At 42.7% G+C, this 25,371-nt stretch overlaps 2 protein-coding genes and 1 pseudogene across 7 annotated transcripts; 2 read left to right on the top strand and 1 right to left on the bottom strand.

Annotated features, from left to right (window-relative positions):
• The first annotated feature begins 1,880 nt into the window (after positions 1-1,880).
• LOC149975445 (excitatory amino acid transporter 5 pseudogene) lies at positions 1,881-2,223 on the top strand (annotated as a pseudogene).
• A 217-nt stretch (positions 2,224-2,440) lies between these two features.
• LOC110497072 (excitatory amino acid transporter 5-like) lies at positions 2,441-18,861 on the top strand. Its single transcript, XM_090207969.1, has 5 exons — positions 2,441-2,580; positions 2,950-3,378; positions 3,531-3,665; positions 3,778-3,892; positions 12,677-18,861. Exons 1-5 carry the CDS (start codon positions 2,498-2,500, stop codon positions 12,836-12,838), a joined length of 924 nt encoding a protein of 307 aa, XP_090064095.1. The 5' UTR covers positions 2,441-2,497; the 3' UTR covers positions 12,839-18,861.
• On the bottom strand, positions 17,652-25,310 carry elavl1a (ELAV like RNA binding protein 1a). 6 transcript variants are annotated; one of them, XM_021571091.3, is made up of 7 exons: positions 24,786-25,310; positions 23,773-23,832; positions 21,763-21,979; positions 20,729-20,832; positions 19,660-19,813; positions 19,346-19,571; positions 17,652-19,231 (listed from the first exon to the last, which is right to left on the bottom strand). In XM_021571091.3, the coding sequence occupies exons 2-7, from the start codon at positions 23,806-23,808 to the stop codon at positions 18,907-18,909; spliced, it is 1,062 nt and encodes a 353-aa protein (XP_021426766.1). In that variant the 5' UTR covers positions 23,809-23,832; positions 24,786-25,310; the 3' UTR covers positions 17,652-18,906. The 6 variants fall into 6 exon arrangements, with proteins under 6 accessions (XP_021426766.1, XP_021426769.1, XP_090064093.1 ...); XM_021571094.3 differs by having other exon boundaries at positions 21,796-21,979; XM_090207967.1 differs by having other exon boundaries at positions 21,796-21,979; positions 23,773-23,979; positions 24,786-24,997.
• Between the last annotated feature and the right edge of the window lie 61 nt (positions 25,311-25,371).

Below are 25,371 nucleotides of genomic sequence, written 5' to 3'. Positions count from 1 at the left end.
ATAACTCCCATCATATAAACAGTATTATTATCACCCCATCATATAAACAGTATTATTATCACCCCATCATATAAACAGTATTATTATCACCCCATTACTCAGGGAATAACTCCCATCATATAAACAGTATTATTATCACCCCATTACTCAGGGAATAACTCCCATCATATAAACAGTATTATTATCACCCCATTACTCAGGGAATAACTCCCATCATATAAACAGTATTATTATCACCCCATCATATAAACAGTATTATTATCACCCCATTACTCAGGGAATAACTCCCATCATATAAACAGTATTATTATCACCCCATCATATAAACAGTATTATTATCACCCCCATTACTCAGGGAATAACTCCCATCATATAAACAGTATTATTATCACCCCATTACTCAGGGAATAACTCCCATCATATAAACAGTATTATTATCACCCCATTACTCAGGGAATAACTCCCATCATATAAACAGTATTATTATCACCCCATTACTCAGGGAATAACTCCCATCATATAAACAGTATTATTATCACCCCATCATATAAACAGTATTATTATCACCCCATTACTCAGGGAATAACTCCCATCATATAAACAGTATTATTATCACCCCATCATATAAACAGTATTATTATCACCCCCATTACTCAGGGAATAACTCCCATCATATAAACAGTATTATTATCACCCCATTACTCAGGGAATAACTCCCATCATATAAACAGTATTATTATCACCCCATTACTCAGGGAATAACTCCCATCATATAAACAGTATTATTATCACCCCATCATATAAACAGTATTATTATCACCCCATCATATAAACAGTATTATTATCACCCCATTACTCAGGGAATAACTCCCATCATATAAACAGTATTATTATCACCCCATTACTCAGGGAATAACTCCCATCATATAAACAGTATTATTATCACCCCATCATATAAACAGTATTATTATCACCCCATTACTCAGGGAATAACTCCCATCATATAAACAGTATTATTATCACCCCATCATATAAACAGTATTATTATCACCCCCATTACTCAGGGAATAACTCCCATCATATAAACAGTATTATTATCACCCCATTACTCAGGGAATAACTCCCATCATATAAACAGTATTATTATCACCCCATTACTCAGGGAATAACTCCCATCATATAAACAGTATTATTATCACCCCATCATATAAACAGTATTATTATCACCCCATCATATAAACAGTATTATTATCACCCCATCATATAAACAGTATTATTATCACCCCATTACTCAGGGAATAACTCCCATCATATAAACAGTATTATTATCACCCCATTACTCAGGGAATAACTCCCATCATATAAACAGTATTATTATCACCCCATTACTCAGGGAATAACTCCCATCATATAAACAGTATTATTATCACCCCATCATATAAACAGTATTATTATCACCCCATTACTCAGGGAATAACTCCCATCATATAAACAGTATTATTATCACCCCATCATATAAACAGTATTATTATCACCCCCATTACTCAGGGAATAACTCCCATCATATAAACAGTATTATTATCACCCCATTACTCAGGGAATAACTCCCATCATATAAACAGTATTATTATCACCCCATTACTCAGGGAATAACTCCCATCATATAAACAGTATTATTATCACCCCATCATATAAACAGTATTATTATCACCCCATCATATAAACAGTATTATTATCACCCCATCATATAAACAGTATTATTATCACCCCATCATATAAACAGTATTATTATCACCCCATCATATAAACAGTATTATTATCACCCCATCATATAAACAGTATTATTATCACCCCATTACTCAGGGAATAATTCCCATCGTATCCGATAATGTGGTAGACTTTATGATTTACATGTTATTCTCCCTTTGACAGGAACATGATTCCCTCCAATCTGATAGAGGCAACTTTTCAACAGTACCGTACAGACCTGGTGCCCATAGTGGCCTCCAGTTTGGTGGAGTCCCAGGCCAACTACGTCTACGTGATGCCCGACCACAACAACCCTCAGCTGGGCCACCCGGTCTTCCTGGAGATCACCCCAGCTCCAGACATCAAGTACAAGATCGTCCCTGGCCACAGCTCTGGCATGAACGTACTGGGGATTGTCATCTTCTCTGCTACTATGGGTGGGTAGGTGTGTGTGTGTGTGTGTGTGTGTGTGTGTGTGTGTGTGTGTGTGTGTGTGTGTGTGTGTGTGAGAGTGAGTGAGTGAGTGAGTGAGTGAGTGAGTGAGTGAGTGAGTGAGTGAGTGAGTGAGTGAGAGGAGAGAGAGAGAGAGAGAGAGAGAGAGAGAGAGAGAGATACACACAGACAGTATGCATGAATGAACACACACAAATGTCATAATGGATACACAAGTACACACACACACACCCTTCCAATCACGCCTGTTTCTGACCCTGTGTGTTTTCTCTGTGCAGGTTTGCTCCTGGGGAAGATGGGTGAGAGAGGCGCTCCATTGGTCAATGTGTGTCAGTGTGTCAACGAGTGTGTTATGAAGATCATCAATGCTGCCATGTGGTGAGTTGTTGAGAGACACACAACAAAGTCACCTGTCTGAACTCTCATTCACATGTAAAGGCCTGGTAATCCTGATCTGGAGGGTTGAGAATGGGAGGATTCATTTAGATTGAGATTAGAAGTGGATCTCACCAACACATCTTCCTCCCTCCCCCTCCCCCTTAGTCATTAGCTCAGTTTCTGTCTGCATTTCAGGTGTGGCAGGTCATCAAGATGAGACAGGTCAACCCAAAGCTGCTTTACTTCTTAGGAAGCCCAAAACACAGGTGGCATGACAACACCTGGTGGACAGAGACTGAATCACAAGGGCCCATTGCTTGCTTGCCTCATTTATTTTGAGGTATTTATAATTTATTGATCTTTTTCCAGGTATTTCCCTTTCGGCATTGTGTTCCTGGTAGCAGGGAAGATCCTGGACATGCATGACCCCGCCCACCTGGGAGAGAAGCTGGGGATGTACTTCATCACAGTGTTAGCCGGCCTGTTTGTCCACGGACTCATCCTGCTGCCGTTCTTCTACTTTGTGATCACACGCAAAAACCCCTTCACCTACATCAGAGGCCTGCTACAGGCTCTGGTCATCGCCCTGGCAACCTCCTCCAGTTCTGCCACCCTGCCCATCACCATGAAGTGTCTGTTGGAGAACTGTGGAGTGGACAGACAGATCGCCAGGTTTGTCCTTCCAGTGGGAGCCACCATCAACATGGATGGGACAGCCCTCTACGAGGCCGTGGCAGCCATTTTTATCGCTCAGGTCAACGAGTACGAACTGGACTTTGGTCAGCTGGTCACCATCAGGTCAGGACTGTCTACACAAGCGCTCTCTCTGTCTCTCACACACACACCCTTAGTTACCTCCTGTCACAGCAGCCACACACACACACCCACCCTTAGTTACCTTCTGTCACAGCAACCACACACACACCCTGACCCTACGCTTGTCTCTTCAGTATCACAGCGACAGCGGCCAGTATCGGGGCTGCTGGGATTCCGCAGGCGGGCCTGGTTACCATGGTGATTGTCTTGACCTCTGTGGGGCTTCCTCCCGCTGACATCACACTGATCGTGGCCATCGACTGGGTCCTGTAAGTGTCTGACCGTGAGAGTGTTTGTGGACTAAATCCTGTGAGCATCTGACAGAAACCCGTCATAGATACTTTAAACAGTAAAGTTCCCTCTGTTGGTTGTGTCTGGCAGGGATCGTTTCAGGACCATGATCAATGTGTTGGGAGACGCTCTGGCTGCAGGCATCATGTGTCACCTCTGTAAGAAGGACTTTGAGAGGAGGGAGTCAAACGCTAACTCTGCCCGGGTAATAGCTCTATACCAGCTTAACACTGACCCCAGCCCTAACCCCTCTACAATACAACTATATACCAGCTTTACACTGACCCCAGCCCTAACCCCTCTACAATACAACTATATACCACCTTTACACTGATCCCAGCCCTAACCCCTCTACAATACAACTATATACCAGCTTTACACTGACCCCAGCCCTAACCCCTCTACAATACAACTATATACCACCTTTACACTGATCCCAGCCCTAACCCCTCTACAATACAACTATATACCACCTTTACACTGACCCCAGCCCTAACCCCTGTACAATACAACTATATACCAGCTTTACACTGACCCCAGCCCTAACCTCTCTACAATACAACTATATACCAGCTTTACACTGACCCCAGCCCTAACCCCTCTACAATACAACTATATACCACCTTTACACTGACCCTAGCCCTAACCCCTCTACAATACAACTATATACCAGCTTTACACTGATCCCAGCCCTAACCCCTCTACAATACAACTATATACCACCTTTACACTGACCCTAGCCCTAACCCGTCTACAATACAACTATATACCAGCTTTACACTGACCCCAGCCCTAACCCCTCTACAATACAACTATATACCACCTTTACACTGACCCCAGCCCTAACCCCTGTACAATACAACTATATACCAGCTTTACACTGACCCCAGCCCTAACCCCTCTACAATACAACTATATACCACCTTTACACTGACCCCAGCCCTAACCCCTCTACAATACAACTATATACCAGCTTAACACTGACCCCAGCCCTAACCCCTCTACAATACAACTATATACCAGCTTTACACTGATCCCAGCCCTAACCCCTCTACAATACAACTATATACCAGCTTTACACTGACCGCAGCACTAACCCCTCTACAATACAACTATATACCAGCTTTACACTGACCCCAGCCCTAACCCCTCTACAATACAACTATATACTACCTTTACACTGACCCCAGCCCTAACCCCTCTACAATACAACTATATACCAGCTTTACACTGACCCCAGCCCTAACCCCTGTACAATACAACTATATACAGTGCCTTGCGAAAGTATACGGCCCCCTTGAACTTTGCGACCTTTTGCCACATTTCAGGCTTCAAACATAAAGATATAAAACTGTATTTTTTTGTGAAGAATCAACAACAAGTGGGACACAATCATGAAGTGGAACGACATTTATTGGATATTTCAAACTTTTTTAACAAATCAAAAACTGAAAAATTGGGCGTGCAAAATTATTCAGCCCCTTTATTTTCAGTGCGGCAAACTCTCTCCAGAAGTTCAGTGAGGATCTCTGAATGATCCAATGTTGACCTAAATGACTAATGATGATAAATACAATCCACCTGTGTGTAATCAAGTCTCCGTATAAATGCACCTGCACTGTGATAGTCTCAGAGGTCCGTTAAAAGCGCAGAGAGCATCATGAAGAACAAGGAACACACCAGGCAGGTCCGAGATACTGTTGTGAAGAAGTTTAAAGCCGGATTTAGATACAAAAAGATTTCCCAAGCTTTAAACATCCCAAGGAGCACTGTGCAAGCGATAATAGTGAAATGGAAGGAGTATCAGACCACTGCAAATCTACCAAGACCTGGCCGTCCCTCTAAACTTTCAGCTCATACAAGGAGAAGACTGATCAGAGATGCAGCCAAGAGGCCCATGATCGCTCTGGATGAACTGCAGAGATCTACAGCTGAGGTGGGGGACTCTGTCCATAGGACAACAATCAGTCGTATATTGCACAAATCTGGCCTTTATGGAAGAGTGGCAAGAGGAAAGCCATTTCTTAAAGATATCCATAAAAAGTGTCATTTAAAGTTTGCCACAAGCCACCTGGGAGACACACCAAACATGTGGAAGAAGGTGCTCTGGTCAGATGAAACCAAAATGTAACTTTTTGGCAACAATGCAAAACGTTATGTTTGGCGTAAAAGCAACACAGCTGAACACACCATCCCCACTGTCAAACATGGTGGTGGCAGCATCATGGTTTGGGCCTGCTTTTCTTCAGCAGGGACAGGGAAGATGGTTAAAATTGATGGGAAGATGGATGGAGCCAAATACAGGACCATTCTGGAAGAAAACCTGATGGAGTCTGCAAAAGACCTGAGACTGGGACGGAGATTTGTCTTCCAACAAGACAATGATCCAAAACATAAAGCAAAATCTACAATGGAATGGTTCAAAAATAAACATATCCAGGTGTTAGAATGGCCAAGTCAAAGTCCAGACCTGAATCCAATCGAGAATCTGTGGAAAGAACTGAAAACTGCTGTTCACAAATGCTCTCCATCCAACCTCACTGAGCTCGAGCTGTTTTGCAAGGAGGAATGGGAAAAAATGTCAGTCTCTCGATGTGCAAAACTGATAGAGACATACCCCAAGCGACTTACAGCTGTAATCGCAGCAAAAGGTGGCGCTACAAAGTATTAACTTAAGGGGGCTGAATAATTTTGCACGCCCAATTTTTCAGTTTTTGATTTGTTCAAAAAGTTTGAAATATCCAATAAATGTCGTTCCACTTCATGATTGTGTCCCACTTGTTGTTGATTCTTCACAAAAAAATACAGTTTTATATCTTTATGTTTGAAGCCTGAAATGTGGCAAAAGGTCGCAAAGTTCAAGGGGGCCGAATACTTTTGCAAGGCACTGTACCAGCTTTACACTGACCCCAGCCCTAACCCCTCTACAATACAACTATATACCAGCTTTACACTGACCCCATCCCTAACCCCTCTACAATACAACTCTATACCAGCTTTACACTGACCCCAGCCCTAACCCCTCTACAATACAACTATATACCAGCTTTACACTGACCCCAGCCCTAACCCCTCTACAATACAACTATATACCACCTTTACACTGACCCCAGCCCTAACCCCTCTACAATACAACTATATACCAGCTTTACACTGACCCCAGCCCTAACCTCTCTACAATACAACTATATACCACCTTTACACTGACCCCAGCCCTAACCTCTCTACAATACAACTATATACCACCTTTACACTGACCCCAGCCCTAACCCCTCTACAATACAACTATATACCAGCTTTACACTGACCCCAGCCCTAACCCCTCTACAATACAACTATATACCACCTTTACACTGACCCTAGCCCTAACCCCTCTACAATACAACTATATACCAGCTTTACACTGACCCCAGCCCTAACCCCTCTACAATACAACTATATACCACCTTTACACTGACCCCAGCCCTAACCCCTCTACAATACAACTATATACCACCTTTACACTGACCCCAGCCCTAACCCCTCTACAATACAACTATATACCAGCTTTACACTGACCCTAGCCCTAACCCCTCTACAATACAACTATATACCACCTTTACACTGACCCTAGCCCTAACCCCTCTACAATACAACTATATACCAGCTTTACACTGACCCCAGCCCTAACCCCTCTACAATACAACTATATACCACCTTAACACTGACCCCAGCCCTAACCCCTCTACAATACAACTATATACCACCTTTACACTGACCCTAGCCCTAACCCCTCTACAATACAACTATATACCAGCTTTACACTGACCCCAGCCCTAACCCCTCTACAATACAACTATATACCACCTTTACACTGACCCTAGCCCTAACCCCTCTACAATACAACTATATACCAGCTTTACACTGACCCCATCCCTAACCCCTCTACAATACAACTATATACCAGCTTTACACTGACCCCATCCCTAACCCCTCTACAATACAACTATATACCAGCTTTACACTGACCCCAGCCCTAACCCCTGTACAATACAACTATATACCACCTTTACACTGACCCCAGCCCTAACCCCTCTACAATACAACTATATACCAGCTTTACACTGACCCCAGCCCTAACCCCTCTACAATACAACTATATACCAGCTTTACACTGACCCCAGCCCTAACCCCTCTACAATACAACTATATACCACCTTTACACTGACCCCAGCCCTAACCCCTCTACAATACAACTATATACCAGCTTTACACTGACCCCAGCCCTAACCCCTCTACAATACAACTATATACCACCTTTACACTGACCCCAGCCCTAACCCCTCTACAATACAACTATATACCAGCTTTACACTGACCCCAGCCCTAACCCCTCTACAATACAACTATATACCAGCTTAACACTGACCCTAGCCCTAACCCCTCTACAATACAACTATATACCAGCTTTACACTGATCCCAGCCCTAACCCCTCTACAATACAACTATATACCACCTTTACACTGACCCCAGCCCTAACACCTCTACAATACAACTATATACCACCTTTACACTGACCCCAGCCCTAACACCTCTACAATACAACTATATACCACCTTTACACTGACCCCAGCCCTAACCTCTCTACAATACAACTATATACCACCTTTACACTGACCCCAGCCCTAACCTCTCTACAATACAACTATATACCAGCTTTACACTGACCCCAGCCCTAACCTCTCTACAATACAACTATATACCAGCTTTACACTGACCCCAGCCCTAACCCCTCTACAATACAACTATATACCACCTTTACACTGACCCCAGCCCTAACCCCTCTACAATACAACTATATACTACCTTTACACTGACCCCAGCCCTAACCCCTCTACAATACAACTATATACCAGCTTTACACTGACCGCAGCACTAACCCCTCTACAATACAACTATATACTACCTTTACACTGACCCCAGCCCTAACCCCTCTACAATACAACTATATACCAGCTTTACACTGACCCCAGCCCTAACCCCTGTACAATACAACTATATACAGTGCCTTGCGAAAGTATACGGCCCCCTTGAACTTTGCGACCTTTTGCCACATTTCAGGCTTCAAACATAAAGATATAAAACTGTATTTTTTTGTGAAGAATCAACAACAAGTGGGACACAATCATGAAGTGGAACGACATTAATTGGATATTTCAAACCTTTTTAACAAATCAAAAACTGAAAAATTGGGCGTGCAAAATTATTCAGCCCCTTTATTTTCAGTGCGGCAAACTCTCTCCAGAAGTTCAGTGAGGATCTCTGAATGATCCAATGTTGACCTAAATGACTAATGATGATAAATACAATCCACCTGTGTGTAATCAAGTCTCCGTATAAATGCACCTGCACTGTGATAGTCTCAGAGGTCCGTTAAAAGCGCAGAGAGCATCATGAAGAACAAGGAACACACCAGGCAGGTCCGAGATACTGTTGTGAAGAAGTTTAAAGCCGGATTTAGATACAAAAAGATTTCCCAAGCTTTAAACATCCCAAGGAGCACTGTGCAAGCGATAATAGTGAAATGGAAGGAGTATCAGACCACTGCAAATCTACCAAGACCTGGCCGTCCCTCTAAACTTTCAGCTCATACAAGGAGAAGACTGATCAGAGATGCAGCCAAGAGGCCCATGATCACTCTGGATGAACTGCAGAGATCTACAGCTGAGGTGGGGGACTCTGTCCATAGGACAACAATCAGTCGTATATTGCACAAATCTGGCCTTTATGGAAGAGTGGCAAGAGGAAAGCCATTTCTTAAAGATATCCATAAAAAGTGTCATTTAAAGTTTGCCACAAGCCACCTGGGAGACACACCAAACATGTGGAAGAAGGTGCTCTGGTCAGATGAAACCAAAATGTAACTTTTTGGCAACAATGCAAAACGTTATGTTTGGCGTAAAAGCAACACAGCTGAACACACCATCCCCACTGTCAAACATGGTGGTGGCAGCATCATGGTTTGGGCCTGCTTTTCTTCAGCAGGGACAGGGAAGATGGTTAAAATTGATGGGAAGATGGATGGAGCCAAATACAGGACCATTCTGGAAGAAAACCTGATGGAGTCTGCAAAAGACCTGAGACTGGGACGGAGATTTGTCTTCCAACAAGACAATGATCCAAAACATAAAGCAAAATCTACAATGGAATGGTTCAAAAATAAACATATCCAGGTGTTAGAATGGCCAAGTCAAAGTCCAGACCTGAATCCAATCGAGAATCTGTGGAAAGAACTGAAAACTGCTGTTCACAAATGCTCTCCATCCAACCTCACTGAGCTCGAGCTGTTTTGCAAGGAGGAATGGGAAAAAATGTCAGTCTCTCGATGTGCAAAACTGATAGAGACATACCCCAAGCGACTTACAGCTGTAATCGCAGCAAAAGGTGGCGCTACAAAGTATTAACTTAAGGGGGCTGAATAATTTTGCACGCCCAATTTTTCAGTTTTTGATTTGTTCAAAAAGTTTGAAATATCCAATAAATGTCGTTCCACTTCATGATTGTGTCCCACTTGTTGTTGATTCTTCACAAAAAAATACAGTTTTATATCTTTATGTTTGAAGCCTGAAATGTGGCAAAAGGTCGCAAAGTTCAAGGGGGCCGAATACTTTTGCAAGGCACTGTACCAGCTTTACACTGACCCCAGCCCTAACCCCTCTACAATACAACTATATACCAGCTTTACACTGACCCCATCCCTAACCCCTCTACAATACAACTCTATACCAGCTTTACACTGACCCCAGCCCTAACCCCTCTACAATACAACTATATACCAGCTTTACACTGACCCCAGCCCTAACCCCTCTACAATACAACTATATACCACCTTTACACTGACCCCAGCCCTAACCCCTCTACAATACAACTATATACCAGCTTTACACTGACCCCAGCCCTAACCTCTCTACAATACAACTATATACCACCTTTACACTGACCCCAGCCCTAACCCCTCTACAATACAACTATATACCACCTTTACACTGACCCCAGCCCTAACCCCTCTACAATACAACTATATACCAGCTTTACACTGACCCCAGCCCTAACCCCTCTACAATACAACTATATACCACCTTAACACTGACCCCAGCCCTAACACCTCTACAATACAACTATATACCACCTTTACACTGACCCTAGCCCTAACCCCTCTACAATACAACTATATACCACCTTTACACTGACCCCAGCCCTAACCCCTCTACAATACAACTATATACCACCTTAACACTGACCCCAGCCCTAACCCCTCTACAATACAACTATATACCACCTTTACACTGACCCCAGCCCTAACCCCTCTACAATACAACTATATACCACCTTTACACTGACCCTAGCCCTAACCCCTCTACAATACAACTATATACCAGCTTTACACTGACCCCATCCCTAACCCCTCTACAATACAACTATATACCAGCTTTACACTGACCCCATCCCTAACCCCTCTACAATACAACTATATACCAGCTTTACACTGACCCCAGCCCTAACCCCTGTACAATACAACTATATACCAGCTTTACACTGACCCCAGCCCTAACCCCTCTACAATACAACTATATACCAGCTTAACACTGACCCTAGCCCTAACCCCTCTACAATACAACTATATACCAGCTTTACACTGATCCCAGCCCTAACCCCTCTACAATACAACTATATACCACCTTTACACTGACCCCAGCCCTAACACCTCTACAATACAACTATATACAACCTTTACACTGACCCCAGCCCTAACCCCTCTACAATACAACTATATACCACCTTTACACTGACCCCAGCCCTAACCCCTCTACAATACAACTATATACCACCTTTACACTGACCCCAGCCCTAACTACTCTACAATACAACTTTATACCACCTTTACACTGACCCTAGCACTAACCTCTCTACAATACAACTCTATACCACCTTTACACTGACCCCAGCCCTAACCCCTCTACAATACAACTATATACCACCTTTACACTGACCCCAGCCCTAACCTCTCTACAATACAACTATATACTACCTTTACACTGACCCCAGCCCTAACCCCTCTACAATACAACTATATACCACCTTTACACTGACCCCAGCCCTAACCCCTCTACAATACAACTATATACCACCTTTACACTGACCCCAGCCCTAACCCCTCTACAATACAACTATATACCACCTTTACACTGACCCTAGCCCTAACCCCTCTACAATACAACTATATACCACCTTTACACTGACCCCAGCCCTAAGCCCTCTACAATACAACTATATACCACCTTTACACTGACCCCAGCCCTAACCTCTCTACAATACAACTATATACTACCTTTACACTGACCCTAGCACTAACCCCTCTACAATACAACTATATACCAGCTTTACACTGACCCCAGCCCTAACCCCTCTACAATACAACTATATACCACCTTTACACTGACCCCAGCCCTAACCCCTCTACAATACAACTATATACCACCTTTACACTGACCCCAGCCCTAACCCCTCTACAATACAACTATATACCAGCTTTACACTGATCCCAGCCCTAACCCCTCTACAATACAACTATATACCACCTTTACACTGACCCCATCCCTAACCCCTCTACAATACAACTATATACCAGCTTTACACTGACCCCAGCCCTAACCCCTCTACAATACAACTATATACCAGCTTTACACTGACCCCAGCCCTAACCTCTCTACAATACAACTATGTACCAGCTTTACACTGACCCCAGCCCTAACCCCTCTACAATACAACTCTATACCACCTTTACACTGACCCCAGTCCTAATCCCTCTACAATACAACGATATACCACCTTTACACTGACCCCAGCACTAACCTCTCTACAATACAACTATATCATACCATGTTTAAGTGTGTTTGAATCTGCTCTTTGACTGACTGTGTTCTCTCTCTGTGTGTGTGTTTTGTGCAGAGGGACACAGTGATCTCCTTCGGTGGCCAGAGTGTCCAGAGTTGTGCCCTGTCCGAGGCTCCTCTCATGGACTATGCCCATCGCTGTGACTATGTCTACGAGGTGGAAGGTGACTGTGTCACAGAGAAATCTGGCCCCACTTACAACTTGTGTCAGGTTTAGGAGAAACCCGTTCCCTGTTACAATCTGTGACCTTTGTTACAAAGAAACCGGTCCCCGGCTGCAACCTGTATCACAGAGAAACCGGTCCCCTTCTACATGCAGTGTCACAAACAAACCCGTCCCCTGCTACAACCTGCGTCACAGACAAACTCTGTTTGGTCTGAGACACTTTCACTGGACAGACAGCAGGGGGCACTGCCCGCCTTCAACAGAGACCTTTCTATTCACATGAATATACGTAGAGTTGTCCTGATATCAATGGCTATGGACTGGGGAATTACAATAGGACTGGGAAACAACCCTGCACTGAAAAAGAGTTTGCACTTTTCTGATGTGCATTTATCAGGAGTTGACTATAATGTCCTCTGATGGATCAGTTGATGACTGATGGTGTGCTCACACCACTAAGTCACTTTGGTTAGTGTCTGGTAAATGTTCAACGTTTTACTGTCTGATGATCACACCTGTGCCATGATGAGGAAGCAGGTTTTCCTCATCATTTTGTGACTGGCTGTCTAGGCTACTGTAACCTACCAGTGACACGGACTTATACAATAGGTCCACTAGGGTGCATGTTATGTCCGAGTCAGTTTTCCTTCTTTAGCTCAATGCAGATTCTGCTCAGGACACCATTTTGGTGCCACAATGTACTGCAGTACAGCACATTTTCTAGGCAACCAGGTGGCATTATGGACACCATTGTGGTTCAATGTACTGGGGACTGTAAAGATAGATGGCAAGAACTTTCAGAGTTTTTTGAAACCTTGTTTGGTATCAGAATGGCTATAGATACTTGCATGAAGATACAATGTTTTAGGACAGGAGTATTGAACTCTTACCCTATGAGGTCCAGAGCCAGCAGGCTTTCTGTTCTACCTGCTAATTAATTACACCCACCTGGTGTCCCAGGTCTAAATCAGTCCCTGATTAGAGGGGAACAACGAAGAAAATGCAGTGCAACTAACTTCGAGATCCAGAGTTGAGTTTGAGGGTTCTAGAGATATATAACGGTAGTTTAACACACAACTGTGTGTGAATATTCTTTATTTAGTAATAGTTTTTTTATATGGTTTAAACTTAAATGTTGCACTTGCACATTTTTTAAAATTTTGCAGTCAGGTTTTGGAGTTGCCTTAAAATGTTCTCAATAACCAGCCACCGTTGCTGAGAATGTTGCAACCGTGAAAGTGCTGAAATTGATAGGACTTTATACTGAAAATGAGTTTAAACATACTATGGGTAAAACCCCTCATCGCTACCTCTTGTCAACTGAACTATAACACATACAGAACGGATAACTGATATTTCAATGTCTTATTGGTAGATTTACAGTAGATTTCACTGTGATGTATGTCTTTCAACACCTAGGATCTTGAAGAAACTCCTCAAAATGTTTTTTTTATAGAAATGAAACTTGTGTACATGCAAGATACTTGTACAGTTATTTTCTAATCCAATTTGAAGTGTAATGATTTGAGCATAACATTTTCCTCCACCCCCTTCCTCACAGTACACACAATAAGCCAAAAGGATGATCCTGCTGAGCCTTATAAAGCTTTCAGATATTTTATTCAATGTAATTGTGTGTTAGACAGGTTCTGAACAGGCCTTCCTTCAAAACCAAACAGGAAATCAAAATGAATCCATTCAAAAAGTCAAAAGGAAAAAAACTCCCAACAAAGAATTTACAAACATGTACAACTACATACAAGTCAAATAAATGACATCTTTGTGCCTCTGCTGTTGCCACGTTCTTCCATCTCTCCCATATAAATTAAGGCTAAAAACAGAGGTTAATCATAATCCAGTTATTCCTGTAACCTCACTAGCATTTCAACATAGTAGCACTCTGAGAAGCAAGAGCTGATTAGTAGACCTCAATAGAAAAATAATATCAAAAGGATGAGAACAAAAAGTCAAGCAAGTGAACCACTCCCCCTCCAGTGCCGTTTCCGGTTCAGAATAACCACTCTCTCTGGTAACGTTTCCGTTTCAGAATAACCACTCTCTAGTAACGTTTCCAGTTCAGAATAACCACTCTCTAGTAACGTTTCCAGTTCAGAATAACCACTCTCTCTGGTAACGTTTCCGTTTCAGAATAACCACTCTCTCTGGTAACGTTTCCAGTTCAGAATAACCACTCTCTAACGTTTCCAGTTCAGAATAACCACTCTCTCTGGTAACGTTTCCGTTTCAGAATAACCACTCTCTAGTAACGTTTCCAGTTCAGAATAACCACTCTCTAGTAACGTTTCCAGTTCAGAATAACCACTCTCTCTGGTAACGTTTCCGTTTCAGAATAACCACTCTCTCTGGTAACGTTTCCAGTTCAGAATAACCACTCTCTAGTAACGTTTCCGGTTCAGAATAACCACTCTCTAGTAACGTTTCCGGTTCAGAATAACCACTCTCTCTGGTAACGTTTCCGTTTCAGAATAACCACTCTCTAGTAACGTTTCCAGTTCAGAATAACCACTCTCTCTGGTAACGTTTCCAGTTCAGAATAACCACTCTCTGGTAACGTTTCCGTTTCAGAATAACCACTCTCTGGTAACGTTTCCGGTTCAGAATAACCACTCTCTCTGGTAACGTTTCCGGTTCAGAATAACCACTCTCTGGTAACGTTTCCGGTTCAGAATAACCACTCTAGTAACGTTTCCGGTTCAGAATAACCACTCTCTGGTAACGTTTCCAGTTCAGAATAACCACTCTCTGGTAACGTTTCCGGTTCAGAATAACCACTCTCTGGTAACATTTCCGGTTCAGAATAACCACTCTATTAACGTTTCCGGTTCAGAATAATCACTCTAGTAACGTTTCCGGTTCAGAATAATCACTTTATTAACGTTTCCGGTTCAGAATAATCACTTTATTAACGTTTCCGGTTCAGAATAACCACTCTCTCTAGTAACGTTTCCAGTTCAGAATAACCACTCTCTCTAGTAACGTTTCCAGTTCAGAATAACCACTCTCTAGTAACGTTTCCAGTTCAGAATAACCACTCTCTCTAGTAACGTTTCCAGTTCAGAATAACCACTCTCTCTAGTAACGTTTCCAGTTCAGAATAACCACTCTCTAGTAACGTTTCCAGTTCAGAATAACCACTCTCTAGTAACGTTTCCAGTTCAGATTAACCACTCTCTCTAGTAACGTTTCCAGTTCAGAATAACCACTCTCTCTAGTAACGTTTCCAGTTCAGAATAACCACTCTCTCTAGTAACGTTTCCAATTCAGAATAACCACTCTCTCTAGTAACGTTTCCAGTTCAGAATAACCACTCTCTCTAGTAACGTTTCCAGTTCAGAATAACCACTCTCTCTAGTAACGTTTCCAGTTCAGAATAACCACTCTCTCTAGTAACGTTTCCAGTTCAGAATAACCACTATCTCTAGTAACGTTTCCAGTTCAGAATAACCACTATCTCTAGTAACGTTTCCAGTTCAGAATAACCACTCTATTAACGTTTCCAGTTCAGAATAACCACTCTCTCTAGTAACGTTTCCAGTTCAGAATAACCACTCTCTGGTAACGTTTCCGGTTCAGAATAACCACTCTCTAACGTTTCCAGTTCAGAATAACCACTCTCTCTAGTAACGTTTCCAGTTCAGAATAACCCCTCTCTAGTAACGTTTCCAGTTCAGAATAACCACTCTCTGGTAACGTTTCCGGTTCAGAATAACCACTCTATTAACGTTTCCGGTTCAGAATAACCACTCTCTCTAGTACCGTTTCAGTCTGGTTTCTAGGCTGTTCCCAGAACCCAGATGAAGCCTACTCCTGGACATAAAATCATGCTCAATGGAGAATCTCTATTGAAAGTCCAGGAGACAAGGCCCTAATTTTCTAAAACAATTGTCACCCATTATGGTGAAGGTTAGGACTGTGTAAGGGTAAACGGATCCTAGATCTGCTGCAGCAGGAAACTAACTAAAGCCAGTTGTCTGATCCCGTGTTGTGGTGCTGCTGTAGTCAGTTATTTTCTCTCCAACAGACTACATTCTCAAACCTACATAGAAAAGGCCTTGGTGATGAAAAGTGCACAACCAAGATATGTTAAAAACAGATGTAGGAATATTCGCTTGATGTCAAACCAACCGGCAGTCTTCTTCCCGATTACAAAGTCCTCTTATTTTAAGTCTAAAAACATCACTTGAAAATGCCTGGGTTTAGCTGTTTTTTTTTACCCTCTTTTAGGTTATTGCACATTTATATTAAAAAAAGAGGCACAGTTTCTCAGGGTGACTGTGTTTGTTGGCTGCAAGGCAGATCAAAGAAGGTCCATAAGTGACAAACTGCCTCCTGCAGTACCTGTATTAGAAGACTCCTTATGGGTTTCATCACTTACCTACACACGCGCCTTTTCCCCCCCGTACCATTGGTTAGAGCCTGTAAGTAAGTATTTCACTGTAAGGTCTACCTACACCTGTTGTATTCGGCGCAAGTGACAAAAACTTTGATTTGATCAGTAACTTCTAGATCCTATTAACATGAAGGACTCCCATCTTTGAAACCCTGAAAGCCCTCTGCCTCATGTTTCACACATAAGTTTGAATGAAAATAAGGCCAACGTCTGAGGTGTTTTATACTGGAGACTGCATCCTCTTGGCCTTCAGACCATCTTGGAGTCTAGCTAAACCTTATGTTGACCATTCAAACGTCCTGTAATATCTCAATGGGAGTGCGGTGAGTAGTGTCATACTGTAGTATCATCATATTAGCAGTCTGGTGTCTGTAGCTCTACAATCTAAACAGAAAACCCCAACGAAAAATCCCAAACCAAATCTGAAGAAATAAAAGAAACAAAACCAAAACGTTGAGTCAAATCTAAATAAACATTTAATGATTGCAAAGTAAAACAATCAAAACAAATCTATACCAACAAAAATAAAATCACAAAGGCCATAAATTCTTCTTTAGCTCGAGATGAGCATAAAAACTTAAATAAAAACTCTTCCAACTCTCCGATCAGTAATCTACGCTTCGACGAAAAAAGGAAAGTTAGTCTCTCAGAAAGAAAATTCAAGAAAAACATCAAAAGATTGACAACTTTTTTTTTTTTTTTTTTTTTACAAAAACAGAAAACTGGATGAGAGAGAGAGCAGTGTTGCTTCACTGTGTTAGATTCAGCCTTCGTACCGGTTGTTCAGATGCCCAAACTATTACTGGTGAGGGGAAATGAGTCATAACAGTAAGCATCTTTCCCTATTCACAAAAGCTTCTCAGAGGACTGAATGCTGATCTAGGATCGACAAGGCCAAACTGATCCTAGATCAGCATGTGAATACGGGCCCTGGGGCAGTTAGAGCATATCCTTCCATTTCTTTGGTCCTTCTTAAACACTTTCCTACTTTAAAATCTCCAGACCTTTTTACATGGCCTCTCAGAGATTCAACTGTTAAAAGACCCCCAAAAACGGGACACACGCGCTGCTATGTAATGGTACCATTCAGTACCTAACTTGCTGTGTATAAAACTGATTCTGCAAGGTGAGAGAAGACCAATGCATGGTTTACGTCAAAACGGCTGACATTATACAATAAGGATTTAAAAAGGGCTTTTCTTTTAGAATGGCTGGAGGCAGTGGATGGTTTGACAGGGTGTGCGGGTGGTAACTTAAGGCATCTATTTCTACACTGGAACCAGCGTCTAAGACAGCATGCTTCCTCCTACAGTGGGGGACTAGACGCATGACTGTAGCACATCCTTCTCCAAGTCCCTACCGTGGTCCTACCATTCATATGGCACATAGTGACACTAGTTAATTCTCACAGGAAAAACACTCTAGTCTTAAATTGTGAAATTGGTCACCATATCAGGATGGACATTGATAACTGCGTTTGGAACATCCCAAATCATGAGTAAAAAAAAAAAAAAAACGAGAAGTATCACACTCAGCCTAGACTCTCTGTTAAACTAGTACAAAGATGCAGAGTGAGAATGGGCTTAGTGAGATAACGCTAAAAACACGTTTGTTTTGTCAAACTGTGGCAATTTACCCTCCATATTAGAAGCCTGGTGTGAGGTTTCTCTCCTCCCTCTACCCCCCCCCCCCCCCACACTATTTCTCTCTACTTGTGGCCTTTGCTGGTCTTGAACGACACCTGTAGGATCTTGTCCCCGAGGCGGTAACCATTGAGGCTGCCGATCGCCATGGCGGCCTCCTCGTAGTTCGTCATGGTAACAAAGCCGAAGCCTTTGCACTTGTTGGTGTTGAAGTCGCGGATGACCTTGACGTTGGTGACGGCGCCGAAGGGCCCGAACATCTGCCACAGGATGCCCTCATCGGCATCCTGGCCCAGGTTGTAGATGAAGATGCACCAGCCAGAGGTGGCGTTCCCCGGCACACTCACCCCAGACATACCGCTCATATGGTCCACAGACATCGGAGAAAACCTGGGGGAGGACAGAGGGGGCTAGGGTAACCACTCTGTCTCTCGTCACTGATGTGCTCCACACTCATTTTAGAGAACCTGAGAGGGGACAACACTTCCAGTGTGTGTGTGTTACCTGAATCTCTGAGCCTGGTGGTGAACTGGCCCTCCAAAGCGGCGTCCCTGGTTGTGGTAGAGCTGCGATATGAGCTGAGTGTTCTTGGCCTGGTTGGGACTGGCAGCAAACTTCACTGTGATTGGCTCGGCAGATCCGGGGGGTTTCTGTCCGTTAAGGTCTTTGATGGCGTCCTCGGCCTCCGCTCGCTTGTCAAACCGGATGAACGCCACCCCCCGAGACAGGCCTGGGAAAAGACATGAACAGGACAGGCTCAGCTGAGAGACAGGGAACACAGCGGGGCCTGGTTCTAGAGTGTGTCTGTGTGGTCCTACCAGAGGCCTGGTCGACCAGCACACGGGAGTTGATGATGCGTCCGTAGCGAGCAAACATGTCCTCCACGTCTTTCTGGGTCATGGTCTTGGGCAGGCCACTGATGTACAGGTTGGCGTCTTTAATGGTGTCAGAGCTCGGCCGCGCATATGAAACCTAACACCAGAGGGCAGCACATAGCACATTAAACACCACTGACAATATCAGTGTGTACTACTGAGGAATACACACAACCCCGAATTATATCTAGCCAGAAATTACATAAAAAGTGGATGTTGGAAGGTTGTTTTTATTATGTTTGTATATCTTTATGCAATCCTGGTGAATTCATGTTTTGTAATTGCCCTGTGTTTTGAATTTACAAAAACGTGAGTTTACTTTTAGAATGAGTAATGTTTTATCATGAGTAATGTCTCCAAAACTTGAAAATTAAATAGTGAAAGTGTGGTTTTTACGTAGAAAAACTATTCCCGTAGTAAGCTGTGGTGGGAAATATCGAAGTAGGACTTTCCGAGGGTTCAAAATTACATAGACAACAATTATAGTAACAAAATCAACATCGGGAAAAACATTCTCAGGAGTAATTTTTTCTCTCTTGTACAAAACCAAATAAAAAGTTCCAAACTTAAATGATAAATTAACGTGTAAAAATGTCAACCTGAAGTAGTGGTGCTGAATAAAGAAATTAAAATAAAGTTGAATCTTCAATAAGGCTGAAAATACGGTTGCACTTCTCTACTCCATCCGTCAGAAGCTGGGCCAGTGACCTATCAGACGTAGTCCTGTCTAATATAGACCCACACTAACACCGATTCCCAAATCCAACCCTAAACCACTGGCACTACATGCCCATCTGAAACTAAATGGGATGGTATCAGCAAAGGGCAAAGAAAGGCTAACATAACACCATATTGCTAACACCCACACAATCCTTTCAGATCCATAGGAGGGCCTAGGAGGAAGCGTCTAGGGGTGGATTTGACAGTCAGCCTCAGTAGAGAAGGGCTAGTTTAAATGACATGACATGGTTGGGTTGACACAGTACTGTAGGAACACCTTATTGCACGTTACCTTGATAGTTTTAGACTGTAGCCTTAGTCCATTCAGAGTATTGATAGCTCTTTCTGCATCGCTAGGGGTAAGATAGTTAACAAATCCGTACCCTAAACTGTGGCCTAGAGAAAAAAAAAGGAAAACAATAAAATAAAATAAAAAAAACGTTGTATAGTTTCAAAATAAATCGGCACACTGGTCAAATAAATGATTAAACCAAACAAATCTACACAATGCATGCTAGTCGTAAAACAAGTAGATAAAAAAACATGAGCTGGCGCACACCCACAATAACAGTGTGTGGAGGTGCTAACGGCAAATAAATCAAAAATGAAGAGAGTAGCACACTCCATGTGTAATCTCCCAGCAATTGAATGGGTATTTACCAACGTTTCCAGCACCCTGAGGAAGGCACAGTGATGCCTAAACGTTGGTAAATACCCATTACATTGCTGGGAGATTACACATGGAGTGTCCGACTTTCTTTATTTTGATGGTTTATAGTCGTAAAACAAGTAACAAAGAAATAGGCTTCAACAAAACTGGGCTGTTTTCCTGGAATAAGGAAAGCCGAGCCCATCACGGACAGATCGAGAGCATGGGTAAATATCTACACCAACAGCCTTATGTGGAATACCTCATATCAAGTTTAGGAGGACAAATGTTCAAATTGCAGCGAGACATAGTCCTAAACAGAACATATGACATAAAGCTGTTTGCATAGATACTACAAACATCTCACCACAAAGTTACTAGTGAGCATGTCAAAGATGTCTCATCAGCAGTTCTCATACACCTACAAGAGGCAGCCAGGGCAGTATACCAGTTACTCTACACACTGACTGGTTGGCTTGAACAAACATGTTATGGAGGTGCCCTTTGTAATATATCAACAATTATGGGGGTCCCCACGGTTTGTTAAAAGGTACCCGAGTCGTGTTCAGTAGGACGCAACATAGCAAAATGTTCACCGAACACACCCCTGTAAATGTGAGCCCTACACGCAGCAGACTAACTCCATCCATTCTACTCCAAGGTCAGAGGTCACACACCTGTAGTGCATTGTGGGACAAGGTGTTCCGTACCTGCCACTTTGTCCCGTATGAGCTTGGCGGACTCCACCTCGCCAATGCTGCTGAAGAGGCTGCGTAGCTCGTCCTGGCTCATGCTCTGGGGAAGGTAGTTGACTATCAGGTTGGTCTTGGCATCCGTCACCTCATCTCCTCCTCCCATGTGATCCTCGTAGCCGTTGGACATGTCATACACCTCCTGGGGAGGGAGGGGAGAGCGAGGGAACAGTTAAGGAAGAGAAACAGGCATTTGGAAGTAAACCAGCATGGCTGAAACGTCAACGGGATGCAGATTTTAAATCAGAAAAGGAAAACAATTTTTTTTTTACAATGCTACATGCAACATTGTAAACATAGTGTCCTAATCTACAGAGCCAAATTACACCCCAGATGTAGGAGCACCATGGTGGATGGCAGCAGTGACTGTAGCTCCCCTTACCCACAAGTTAATCACATGCAGTGCTGTCACAGCCAGACTCAACTCTCAGCTACTCTCTACATAATCATGGACCAGGCATGATCTTAAAACACGCCTATACCCAGCCAGCCCCGACACTGCTCTGGTATAAGAGGTTGAGATCCAGAGACCACAAAGGTCACAGAACATTGAGATGATTCTATTGTGTAGAATGGAGAAACTCCCCCTGTCAGCCCCACCACATTTCACTTATTTCTGCAGTGGTCGAATCACTTCATCCCACTGACCAAGCCTGGTTGTGGTCTGACAGAGTTCTAAACCAGGGGTAACCAACCATTCCTCCCACAGAGCTACTGGGTGTGCAGGCTTTTGCTCAAGCCCTGCTTTGAGGCATTGATTAGTAGAATCAGCCATCATGGATGTTAGAACCTGCCTTGTGAGCAAACACCTGCTTACCCAGAATCCTGTGTTTTTTACACAGAAAATAAAAAACAAGAAATATTTTGCTGCGTTTTGCAAAAGCAAACCTAAAATGCTTATTGTAATTCCTGCTCGGTATCAGACTAATTTTGTGCTTCAGTTGCACTTCTCCACTCAGATGCGAATTCACGGACAGGCATTATAATCAGCAGACAGCACTCTGACTCACGTGTAGCTACTTTTCTAGGTGTAGGCTCATTTTCTCCAGTTAAAAATTCAACTATTCTATGATAAATGCTCAATTAAATTGAGGCAAAACATTAGGAAATGTACCTGGCTACAGTCTTTCTAAGATAAACATTAGAAAAACGATGGTCATGTAACGTTTTTGAAAGTAATACCTTGCTTTTTCATATGTTTGAAAATGTACCCGTGTGACAGCTAGCCAAATAGTGTTGCACTTCTGTTGTCATCTGATGAAAATTAAGCTATTTTCTGCTGAATGTGTTGCACTAACGTGTGTTCTGTGAAGCAGAACTATAGTAGCAAAACCCTCAATCACTCGACTGAAGCAACAACAAAAAACAACTTTCAATATAAAAAAAACTGAAATGGTTTAAAACAGATTTAACGGTCTGCATTTTGAAAATGCAGATTGAACTCTAACACAACCCCTGCCCAGTGGGAAGAGGGTTAGCTAGCTGCTACCCCTGTTCTGAATATTGCATCCCCTTGACCAGGCCTCAGTGCTGTGTTCTGACAGAGCTCCATTCATTCAGAGGGGCTATCTGATTGTGTATTCTGTGGGGTAAGACAGTTAGCCATCCAGCAGGCCCTTGGATGAATGAAACTCCTGTATTTCAGTAGTAAACATGATGACCAATACTGATGGGTCTGACTATGAGGATAATTTCTATGCCTTTTTCTCTATTTGCGAGCAATAATAAATATTTATACCAGTATGTTAATAAGCGTAGGAGTGTATATAGAGTGAAATTGAAGCCCCAGTGTTTATCAATACATTCGAAAACCATGGGCAAACACACAACATATTCATGCAATCTGATTAAATAGCTAGCTAGCTTACGATTGTGACAATATAATTACTTTGGGACTGATCTAGATCCTCCCCTAATGGTAAAAGTCATACTCACTTTTAGGTACCTGATGTGGCCTCTTCGAACAGCCATGAAGACCCCTCACTGCTCCCAAAGCTGGAGGAGGTATCACAAACCAAATAATGTATATGGGACAATCAAAAAAATAGGGGTGAGGAGGGGGTAGGGTTTGTTTTCAAATACAATTAATAATGAGCTAAACAAAAACGAAACGGTAAATTGGGCCTCCCCCTTCTGACGCACCTGTGAAGAAGAGCAGAGCATTATGTTGTTAGTCCCTGAGTGGCTAACTAGCCTACGACCACTGAGCTATTACGACTTATCTTGATGACGTATCATTTGTGGCATGTTTCATTAGCAACCAGACTATCTATACACAGTAGCTAGCTAGCACGTTGGCGAACTAACATATTAGCCAACTACTGTAACTAGATTTGGCCTGTTTGTGGCTAACGTTGCCTCATCGAGCACTACCGTAGACAAATGAGAGCAAAACATTCCTACCGCAACGTTAGTTGCTAGTTTGTGTGAGCTAGCTAACGTTAGTACCTAGCGAGTTGTATAAATATCTAGCAACTCTTTACGCCAGGGGGCGTGAACACTTTGGTTGCTTACTAGCTGGCTAGTTAATAACTAGCTAGTTTACTAAATGCAAAAGGAAGAAAAAAAACTTTTCCTGACGCAAAGCAAATGGACATTGCCCTGCTAATTAACGTTTGCGAACACATTGCTGCAGGAAAACGTTAGCTAACTAGGCCATATGCCCACCGTTCCCTTATTTTCGCGAGCATGTGTTGAATGCGGTCCCTCTCTCCCACCTAAAACTCCGACACCTTGTTCAGGGCCTTGTTAGCTATAGTTAGCCACCTAGCTAGATTAGCCAAGCTGGCAAAAATTTGCTCAAATATCATTCTGTGGTTAGCTATCTGGCACTGGTGGGGCCTCCAAACCCTCATTGCTGGCATTCGGATTTGTTGTAGCAGAGCGAAATGGTAAATCAACTGGATTACTACAACATAGCTAGTTCGACAACCATATAGCTAACTTACCAGCTTTTTGTCGTTGGTGCTTTCGCTGTTCTTGTCTGTCAATCGTTCCGTGTTTTTTTTTTAGCTAGCTAACGTTAGCTGACAGCTCCTTCTTGCAGGCACCAAAACCAAGAGGACCGCTGACGAAAGCAGATCCACGCCCACCTCTGCAGATTATTTGTTACTGCCCTTGTCAATTACATATGTGGCAACTACGGGCACATGTCCTCAGGGTCAATTTGAGGGATTTTATTTAAACATATATGTTTTCATATATGTTAAGTTCACAGTACAATCACCCCAGATATTTTGAACACCTCTCTATCAGGTATTTTAGCAACTTTTCAGATGCATTTTATACCTCAATTTCACTGTTTTGTCCTTTTGAACTTCTACTATGTTTTTCTATGAGAACACGTTAATAAATACACGTCATGTTATCTACTAGAGAAAGAGTCAATTAAATAAAATCTGTATCAATATTTAGTGAGTGTGCCCTTTATATAGTTTTTTTAATACAAAATATACCCGTCCTTTGGTTGTGGTGAGAATGTTAATTTAGTTACCATGGAAACTTGTGACACTGAAGCACATGGCTGCAGCAGAC

This window comes from Oncorhynchus mykiss, chromosome 18, assembly GCF_057628025.1.
Source record: "Oncorhynchus mykiss isolate SJ-2025 chromosome 18, ASM5762802v1, whole genome shotgun sequence".
Lineage (NCBI taxonomy): Eukaryota > Metazoa > Chordata > Actinopteri > Salmoniformes > Salmonidae > Oncorhynchus > Oncorhynchus mykiss.
The sequence above is the reverse complement of the archived record's forward strand: the minus strand, read 5'-3'. Positions and strand labels throughout refer to the sequence as shown.

Excerpts from the sequence above, each read along its gene's own strand:
- elavl1a (XM_021571091.3), bottom strand. The coding sequence starts at position 23,808 with ATGGCTGTTCGAAGAGGCCACATCAGGTACCTAAAA. Across the intron at positions 21,980-23,772 it reads GCCACATCAGGTACCTAAAA|GAGGTGTATGACATGTCCAA; the intron begins GTGAGTATGACT and ends CTCCCTCCCCAG. Across the intron at positions 20,833-21,762 it reads TGTCCCACAATGCACTACAG|GCCACAGTTTAGGGTACGGA; the intron begins GTGTGTGACCTC and ends TTTTTTCTCTAG.
- LOC110497072 (XM_090207969.1), top strand. The coding sequence starts at position 2,498 with ATGGGTGAGAGAGGCGCTCCATTGGTCAATGTGTGTCAGTGTGTCAAC. Across the intron at positions 3,379-3,530 it reads GGTCAGCTGGTCACCATCAG|TATCACAGCGACAGCGGCCA; the intron begins GTCAGGACTGTC and ends TTGTCTCTTCAG. Across the intron at positions 3,666-3,777 it reads GTGGCCATCGACTGGGTCCT|GGATCGTTTCAGGACCATGA; the intron begins GTAAGTGTCTGA and ends TGTGTCTGGCAG.